Below are 9,820 nucleotides of genomic sequence, written 5' to 3'. Positions count from 1 at the left end.
AGGCGCCGAGCCTTAAATTTATTTTTCATTTAATTTTTTTTGAGCTATGTAGGAAGACCATGTCTCTTTACATTGAAGGACTGGCTTCTGTCTTGCCCCTGAGACTCTACTGGGTCCTTCCCCTTGCCTGGCCATGGCTCCCTTGTGTGTGGATTGAGACATTTGAGATGAAATGACCCCTAAGGCTCTAAGGCTCCCTCAGCCCTGTGTCAAGTCTGTCAACGGTAGCTTACTCACTCCTCAAACGTGGAGCTCCAGTCTGATGTGGGCAGCTGTCAACGCACTATGCCTGGGGCCTGAGCAAAGAGGGCTGATCAGACTGGGAGCAGTGAGCTCCAGGGTTGCCAAGCTGTGCAGCCAGGCCATGTGGCAAGTGTGCTGGGGGACTCAGACCTTGGATGACTGCTCTCCTCCAGCTCTGCAGCTCCTGCAGGGAGGGCATCCTTTTTGCTGCTGTAGCAGATGGTGGCAATTGCCTTCTCTGCCTGGGAGCCATGGCTGCCAGGCTTCCATATGCTCCCTGATGGGGAAAGACTTTATCATCTCAGGAAATTGCCCTCTGTTTGTTCAAAGGCTGTGCCACCAGACCCTTGGACCAAAGCTGAATGACAACTCCGCCTCCCTGATGCTTCCTTGGCCCATGAGCAGCAGTTGTGCCCTCTATTAGCTGGGCCTGGAAAGGCCGTGGCCTGGTGGAGTGAGTAGCTAAAGGGATAAAGCTCCTTCCACGGTCTGCAGGCACAGAGCCTGTGGCCCGAGGAATGGCAGAGCTGTCTGGAGGAGGCTCTTTTGGCTGCAAGTCTGAGAAAGAGAAATGCCAAGGTCTGCCTGGAGAGAAGCAGGAGGTGGCATGGAGGGTCTGACTAGATAAGAATGGGGAAGAACAGATGCTGGTGATTCCTTCCAGGCCTTTAGCAGGCAGGGTCTAGCAACTGGAAAAAAAAAAAAAAAAAGACATAAACTAACCAAACCTTGCCTATGTCAAAAGGGTGGGATTCCCTATACTAAGTGGCTCAAGTCCAAGGCTACTTCAGAGCATCTACCCTTCCTGTGAACAAATCCCTTTCCTTACCCTTGGGCTACAGTAGGCAGTCCCTGTGCCTGTGGGCCAGTGTAGCTCTCACCTCCTGGCACCTGCAGCTGCCTGGTGCACAAGCCATCCTTGCATTCCAGAAGCCTGCAGCCTGCCCGGTGTTGCTAAGGAACAGCTGGGCCTATAGGCTCTGGGCTCTCTGCCACCTTTAAGGCAGTGGCTATCCTCACTAGCCACTGGGCACCTATAACCCTCCTCTGCACAAGGCCAGGTCTGACAGTGGCTGTCAACTGTGCCCATGACGAGAACACAGTCTATCAGCTGTATCTCAATAGCAGGCATCCAGTGGCACCAGGCCCTGTTCACAGTCTGAGGGAGAAGGTTTATAAAACAACAGACAAAAACAAAAGAACAGTCCTCAAAGCTGAGGGCTAGACCTGCCTGATGTCTTTTTTGCCCAGAAATTAGAAAGCCCCTCTCAGCCCAGTGTCCCCATCAGCCTGCTGATCCCAGGCTCAGACCATCCCAGGGGAACCTCCTCATTGCCTGGCTACTGGGTATTTTATTCCTCCTCGAAAGTTTGAGAAACAGCCATTCCTGTCTTACTAGGATGGAGAATGCCCAGAGGCTAAGCAGCCGGTGCAGGGCCACACACCCACAAGCATCAAGGGAGGGATCCATGCCCTTGTGGGCCCTGGGCTCCTGTGTTCCCAGAGGTATGTCTCTCGTGGGGCGGCGTGGGAGGTGTCACCAAGCAGCCAGGCCTTTGCGCAGCCACACCCCTCTTCATTCCACAGATGAGAGCGAACGTTATTTATCTTCTGTGGACCCAGGTACCTGCCTATGTCAACCACACTGTTTCTCGTCAGAAGGTCCCTGGGAAAGGTCAGCTTTTTATTAGAAAGAATGTGGTTCTTCCCCAAGTGGGGAGTATTCATTCACCACAGACTGAGCTGCGGTTCCCAGAGGGCAACGAAACCATCTGCTCCAAGCAGGGACCACAGAGAGACAAGGCTGTCATTTCCCACACAGAATCACCAGGGCAGAGGGATGGCTAAGGGAGGGAGAGTAGTGCCCTGCTTGCCTTGGAGGTATTCCCTGGAGGTCTCAGCCCTGCAGAGCAGCTCACAGACAGATGGCCTCTTGTGGGGCATAAGGCAGAATGAGGATCCTGTCCACGCCACAGAGACCAGACAAAAGCACCTAGGTCACAAGACAGACCCCCACGAGTATTCCATCAGTATTTGCCATTTGAGATATTTTCTTAAACTTGTACCAAATAATAATAGCTCTAGCTGGCCCTGACTTGTCCCAGATGGTGCTCAGAGCCTCTGAGCACAGGCTGGGGACTGTCAGCTACACAGCCTGCCTTCCCAGTCTGCTGGGAAGTTGCTTACATAGCAACCTGGAGACTCTCTTAACACCTAGCAGACCAACAGGTTAGATTCTTCTAGATGGTGTTGTCAGGATGCAGGCCGTTTCCAACTTATTCTCTTTGCTTGGAACATCGATAAATTTTACAGCTAAATCTGGTTTCCATCTCCTCTGTAGCAACAAGTGTCTTCAAACAAAACCTTAGAACCAACACATATTTTTGCTATCTTTGGATATTTTCCTAGACCTCTGAATGTTCCAGGCTTCTCAAAGCTGCAGACAGCAATGTGCTGTTTAGAATTCTGTGATCAATTAGGGCTTTTGTGTAATTAATGATGCCTAGTGTGTGAAAAATCAGCATTGCCACAGTCAAGACGGTGAACAGAGCAGTCTCCACCCTCGAAGGCCCTGGTGACAGTCTTCCTCTCCTAGTGGGGTGAAGCCATCACCTCAGTTTTGGGGAGGAAAGACCTGGCTCTAGCCCAGGGTCCCTATGGGTTGAGGGCACACTCCCATCCATCACAGGCTGTCACCCTTGTGGCCACTCTGAAAGGTTCAGGTTGCCCCCAGGGGAATGGGATGGGAACCAAGCCCAGCAATGTTTGATTTCAAACAGGGAATCCATGACTGCTCACTTGACTGAATGTAAAGCTAGAGAGGAGACAGTACATCAAAACATTGTGAGAGAAGAGGAAAAAACAGGAGACTGAGCTGCGACAGCCAGCAAAGCCCTCACTGCCTTGCACCCCTGGGACTCCAGCCCAATAGGGCTGGTCACCAATCTTCAGCTTAAGACCACTCAACACACAAGGAAACAAAACATTTGCACAGCAGACCCCAGGCAGGGTTTTCAAGTATAAAGAGACAGCATGGAGCTTCTCCTCCTGTTGACACTAAGATCTCTTTTTTTTAGAATGAGTTTTACTCTGTCACACTGGGTAGAGGGTTGTGTCATCATAGCTCACAGCAACCTTGAACTCTTGAGTTCAAGTGATCCTCTTGTCTCAGGCTTTCTTTGCTTTTCTTTCCTTTTTTTTTGGAGACAGAGCCTCAAGCTGTCACCCTGGGTAGAGTGCTGTAGCATCACAGCTCACAGCAACCTCAAACTCCTAGGCTTAAGTGATTTTCTTGCCCCAGCCTCCCAAGCAACTGGGACTACAGGTGCCCGCTACAACGCCCGGCTATTTTTTGGTTGCAGCCATCGTTGCTGTTTGGTGGGCCCAGGCTGGATTCGAACCGGCCAGCTCAGGTGTATGTGGCTGATGCCTTAGCTGCTTGAGGCCCAGGCGCTAAGCCTCAGTTTTTCATTTTTGGTAGAGACAGGGTCTTGCTCTTGCTCAGGCTGGTCTCCAACTCATGAGCTTAAGCAATCCATCTGCCTTGGTCTCCCAGAATGCTGGAATTATAGGTGTGAGCCACCACACCAGGCTGAGATAGACTCTTCCTCAGGGCCAGAACCTGCTGATAGCACCAGGGTCCATGTGGAAGGCACGGGAGGAAAAGACTCACTTGAAACAAAGTGCAGTTCCATCTGAGGCATGTGTGACCTTATGCGTATTTATTTCCTGCTTCGTGGGAAGGCAGAACCGTGTGGCCTCCTAAGTGTCCTTCTCACCCATAGGCAGCAAGGGCCCGACTTGGAACCTGTTCCTGTCAGAGGCAGAGCTGCTTCCTGGGGCTGAGGACAGGAAGGGGTCCTGCTTTTGGTACTCTATCCCCACGACAGAGCCTGTATAATATCCAGGGGTCCTCTGAGAAGGGCTGTGCAAGCTAACGGAGACCTCAGCCCTGTCAGGTCTGTCTTCCTTTGTAAACACAAACTTTTAATATTAAACAGCATCACTGGCCAGTAAGAGCCAATACTATTCAGAGTGCCTAGCAGGGACCCTGGGAGGGACAGAATTCCTAGAGGGGCGATGAGAAAGAAATGAGAAGGTGCAATCTGTGATCTCCATTTTCATCTCCACCGTCTGGATTCTGGGTCTCCATGGAGGCCAGCACTCCAGAGTAGGGTGGAGAGCAGGTGGGGAGCAAGACAAAGGGACACCATCCAAGGAAGATGAGAACTGAGGGAGCCAGATCCCGCTGCAGACCCCAGCACAGGCAGATTGGAGACTATACACACGGGGTGCTTGGAATTGGCTTCTCAGAGCTGGAGGACAGCATAGCTATCACCCTGGAGGCTGACCTGGGAGGATGGGTGGGAATAAGAATGGAGTCTGCCCCTCAATGTCCCCTCAGCCTATCAGAGGCAGTGGCCTGACCAAAGCCCAGGAGCTCAACTTGAGACCAGTATCTGTGCCACATCTTCGAGCAGGTAGGGGTATCCCCACATTGTATGGCACACATGAGGAAAATTTTAATTAAAAAATTAACTTCCTGGGTGGCACCTGTGGCTCAGTGGATAGGGTGCCAGCCCCATTACCAAGGGTGGCGGATTTGAACCTGGCCCCAGCCAACTAAAACTGCAGAGGCAACTGCAACAAAAAATAGCCGGGTGTTGTGGTGGGTGCCTGTAGTCCCAGCTACTTGGGAGGCTGAGGCAAAAGAATCGCCTAAGCCCAAGAATTGGAGGCTGCTGTGAGCTGTGATGCCCCAGCACTCTACTCAGGGCGACAGAGTGAGACTATGTCTCAAAAAAAAAAAAAAAAAAAATCAACTTCTTGAGGCTCTCTGCCCCAAAGTAAATCCTGGAGACAAGATCTTCCCTCAAGCATCTTGATTCCTTGCTAAATCACACCTGACAAGTCCAGTTTGTCGTCCCACCATCTCTTCCAGCTCCTGTCCATCCCTGCTGCAACTCGCTGGGAAAACAGGAGGCACCACTGTACTCACAGTGGGGTTCCACCTTGAAATAATGCTCTCAGATCTTCAATCACAAGGCCTTTCCTTTGAGCCAACTAGTCTGATGTCTGACACATCTAAGTTAGTTTTTCTTTTTGAGACAAGGTCTTTCTCTGTCACTAGGTTGGCGTATAGTAGCACAATCATAGCTCACTGCCACTTCCAACTCCTGGGCTCAAGTGATCCTCCTGTCTCAGTCTCCTAAGTAGTTGGGACTACAGGTGCCTACCCCTTTGCCTAGATAATTTAATTTTTTGTTGCAGGCTTTTCTGGAACTCTTGGATTCAAGTGATGCTCCCACTTCAGTCTTTCTAAGTGCCAGGATTACAGGTGTGAGCTGCCCTGCCTCAGCTAAGCCAACATTTTTTTTTTTGAGACAGAGCCTCAAGCTGTCCCCCTGGGTAGAGTGCCGTAGCATTACAGCTCACAGCAACCTCCAACTCCTGGGCTCAAGCGAGTCTCCTGCCTCCGCCTCCCAAGTAGCTGGGACCACAGGCGCCCGCTACAACGCCCGGCTATTTTTTGGTTGCAGCCATCATTGTTGTTTGGCGGGTCTGGGCTGGGGATCCAAACCTGCCACCTTAGGTGTACGTGGCTGGCGCCTTAGCCGGTTGAGCTATAGGTGCTGAGCCTAAGCCAACATTTTTCATGGTGGATTTTCTTTCCTATAGGACAAGTGAGTTTTGATCTTTGAAGGGACTCAGAGGTGTCAGGTACATCTCATGTTTAAATTACTTTTATTCTTTGCTTTCTTACATTGCTTTCATTATTTCTATTACTGATAAAATAATAGAAGTAAAAAAGGATGACTAAGGAAAAAAAGGGCCAGAAAGGAGATTAAAATGTAATGGCAGCTCAAAACTACAGATTGAGAACTCTTTTAAAAAACAGTGCCTCTAACACATTCAAATCTAGTAATAGCCTCAGGCAGGTGCCAGGAAGTCAAGACGCACTTGACCTTTTGGGGTCATACTACCAGGTCCCCAAGGAGAAGAGGGACTGGACATGAGGGAGGGAATGGAAAACACAGGCACAGTCTCCACCATGTTTGCCTTTTAATATAAGATTTGGTTTCATCATTTTTGAATGCAACATATTTCTTCTAAAAATAGAGCTCTCTGCTTGTTCTGAAACTTCTTAGCGTTCACTTGAAGGTGAAGAGGAATAAGGCTGACCGTAATTCTGGGGGTGACGTTGCCAATGTTTCAGTCATAGATAAACTGTTCAAGGGATTCTGGATGCTCACTGCAAGGAAGAGTTCATTTCAAATCCACGGTACTGAAGAAACTTGACAAAATGTCCCAAGGCCCTGTCCATGCCTGGTGTGGGCCCCCAGAATGCATTACCAACCAACCACGGCTCCCAGGGGCCCTGCTCCCAGGAAGTACAGGAGACAGAACAACCCCAAACACATCTACCAAAAGACGACAGGGTTCCTCCTAACACACTGGTTAAGAATGTGAGTGCACAAACACACAAGACATAGCAACTCAGGGCTGAAGATGTTAAACTCCTGCCCTGGGCCAATGCAGACCTGGATTTAATATCATGGAACTTGCTGGGATTTTCTCACAATACAGATTAAGAGTCAGCATCTCCCCTTGCCCCTGAGGAGGAGCCTGGTTAGCTCCTGAATCCAAAGATGCCCTTGATGTATCCAGTGAGGCCACTCTTGGTCTTCTGCTCCAACTTGTCCTCAAGGGGTGGGAAAGTCACGTGGTTGAGGGCCAGGTCAAAGAATAGAGGCTTGCAAGGGATGGGCTGGAAGCCTGGTGGGAAGTGCACAAGGTTGGCTTGCTTGGTGACAAGGGAAGGGTCTAGGCAGAAGGTCTCAAACCGTTCGACCAGAGGCTGGAAGTCAAATCAAAGGGAAGGGTCTGGGTGTTAATCACAGAGGACCCTCCATGGAACATTCACTATGTGCTGAGTGTCCAGTCTGGTGCTTTACACGTGCCATTTCATTCAATCCCCACAATCTACTATGAGGTGGCGCTACCACACCCTTACCTGACAGGTTAGAGTCCCTGAAGCCCAGACAGGTTAAGGGCAGGGCAGGCTGGGGTCGGGGTGGGGGTGGGGGGTCTACTGGACACAGCAGCTAGGGCACCCATGGGGGCTGTGCTGCACAGCAACAGTTCCTAAGCTTATCAGGGAGGCTGAAGCTGAGGAACCTCAAGGCCACCTGTGCGGGCCCCTGACTGAATCCAAACATCACTGAACAAATCCCTTTATAAAGTGTAGTTCTACACATCATACAGGGAGCTTTCAGGGAGGGAAGCGGGGTGTCTCCTTAGAAGTTGAGGGTCCACTGCTCTACAAATGGGTACACATTCCTAACGATCACTAATCCTTCTTTTTATTCCTCAAAGCCACAGCCCAGACGTACCTTATTGTCCTTGACTTGGGAGGCAGTCTCGGTTTGATGGGAGTCATTGGCATCTGAAAGTTTCACAGACACTCAATGAGAACAAGGACTTAGCACAGATATAGTCACACATGAGGCCTGTCACATACATGGCTTCTAAATCCTAAGAGCAAAGGTAGCCAGCAGGTGGGGAACTTAGCCCTTTCCCTCCTGGGTCCGAATTGAATTCTGTCGAGAAGGGGTGTAAACAGAAAATAAATAAATTCCAGATCCAATGCTGTCAGCCCAGCGAAGCTAGCACAGATGTATGGAAGATAGCTAACAGGAGAAGGGACAACACGACAGTCTTTCTCTAAAGCCTTCTATACAAGTCCATGCCTGATGTGGCCAGGGGCTCACCTAGAATGGCCGCGGCCTGCAGGGAGCACTTCTCTGACCGCACTTGAGTGATGAGCTCTTGCATGTCAGGCAGGTCCTGTAATGATTCAGAAAATGCGTTCTGCCAGGCCAAGGCTGGGTCACAGAGGCCTACCATGCTAACCCGAATTAAGCAATCCCGCTGGTATTATCATATGATTTTAGACTTTTTCAAAGGTTCTCCCTATTAAAATAAAACAAAGCAAAAACCTAGCCTATTTCAAATGGGAAAAGCTATGTCACGTCTTAAGTAATAATGCCTGGAAACAGTAATGATGATAATAATATTAATACATTTATCACATACTATGAGTCAGGCATTATTCCAAGCAGCTCACATAATCATAATTTAATATTCACAATAATCCTGAGGAGGTTTGTACATCCATTTCACAGATGAGAAAACCGAAGCACGGCCGGGTGCAGAGGCTCACGCCTGTAATCCCAGTACTCTTAGAGGCCAAGGTGGGTGGACTGCCTGAGCCAGAGTGAGACTCTGCCTCTAAAAAAAAGGTAGCCGGGTGTTGTGGCAGGCACCTGTAGTCCCAGCTACTCAGGAGGCTGAGGCAAGAGAATCGCTTAAGCCTAAGAGTGTGGTGTTGGTGTGAGCTGTGATGCTCTCTACCGAGGGTGACAAAATAAGACTCTGTCTCTAAAAAAAGAAAAAGAAAAAAGAGAGAAAACCGAAGCATGGAGAGGTCATGTTCCCCCAGTGTTAGCAGAACCAGGTCACTGGCCCAAAGGTGTAAGCCCTTCCCTGCCACATCCCACTGCTTCTAAGGGGTATGCATTCTTCTTGGCCTCGTACTTGGCATCATGGGAATGACTGACAAGGTCTGGATACCACAGAATCCTTCATGCCTCCATTCTTTGACACTTTCCCCAAAACCATTTGGCACATGAGATCAGACAGACATCATTTTGTCCCGTCTGCAGATGATATCCCACTGTGGGGATGCTGCTGCCACACCCATCCGTCCTTCCTATCCCTTTGCCTCTGCTCGAGGCCTCTCTTGCTACTTTTGTATTCATACATCAGCTCCTACATGCACGTCTGTGGCTGCCATTGAACCATGAGCTCTTTGAAAGCAGAAATCTGGTTTCTACTTTATCTTCCTGGGCAAACAAACAGCAAGGGCTCCTCCTGCAGCAGCTCTCACACACGGGCACACAACTACATTAATACAGTAACTTCAGTTTGCTTTTCTAAACAGTCTCTACTTGTAAAATATACATGGATTTCTTGGACCAGCCAAGGTTTTAACAAGCTCTACATCATCACAGCAGTCTACCTGTTTAAGAACCTAGTTGTCATTCAACAATGGGTAAAATAAGGCAAGGCCTCCACTGCTGTACTTAAGGTCAGCAGCACTTGAGCTCCAGTGGATACCCAAACCTCCTGGTGGTCTCATGCAGGCTCTGACTCTCGCTGCAGGTCCCAGTGGGGCTTGAGAGTCTGCTCTGCATTTCTGACAAGCTCTCCAGCTGCTGTTGGTCTAGCATAACTCTTGTGCAGGAAGGTGCTTCTCAACCTTGCTGCACATTAGAATCACTGGGGGCTTTTAGAAATCCCAATGCCCATTCCAGACCCCACCCACAACCAATTAGAAAGAACTACAATCTCTGGGGGAGGGACCCAGACTTATTTTTATTTTATTTTTTTTGAGACAGAGCCTTAAGCTTTCAGCCTGGGGAGAGTGCTGTGGCATCACAGCTCACAGCAACCTCCAACTCCTGGGCTCAAGCAATTCATCTGCCTCTCCCTCCCTAGTAGCTGGGACTATAGG

The 9,820-nt window shown here is 49.7% G+C and overlaps 1 protein-coding gene across 1 annotated transcript in view; it reads right to left on the bottom strand.

Moving 5' to 3' along the window:
• Positions 1-6,287: 6,287 nt before the first annotated feature.
• SRP68 (signal recognition particle 68) overlaps positions 6,288-9,820 on the bottom strand; it is a 46,566-nt gene continuing 43,033 nt past the window's right edge. Inside the window, exons 13-15 of the mRNA XM_003786115.3 lie at positions 8,016-8,091; positions 7,638-7,690; positions 6,288-7,102 (exon numbers count right to left, since the gene is read on the bottom strand). Of these exons, the coding sequence (XP_003786163.1) occupies positions 6,875-7,102; positions 7,638-7,690; positions 8,016-8,091 (357 nt within the window). The 3' untranslated portion in view covers positions 6,288-6,874. The remainder of the gene's footprint in view (positions 7,103-7,637; positions 7,691-8,015; positions 8,092-9,820) is intronic.

Source organism: Otolemur garnettii, unplaced genomic scaffold (genome assembly GCF_000181295.1).
Source record: "Otolemur garnettii isolate 467f Iridium unplaced genomic scaffold, OtoGar3 scaffold00018, whole genome shotgun sequence".
In the NCBI taxonomy this organism is placed as follows: Eukaryota; Metazoa; Chordata; class Mammalia; order Primates; family Galagidae; genus Otolemur; species Otolemur garnettii.
This window is presented reverse-complemented; position numbering and strand designations above follow the sequence as displayed.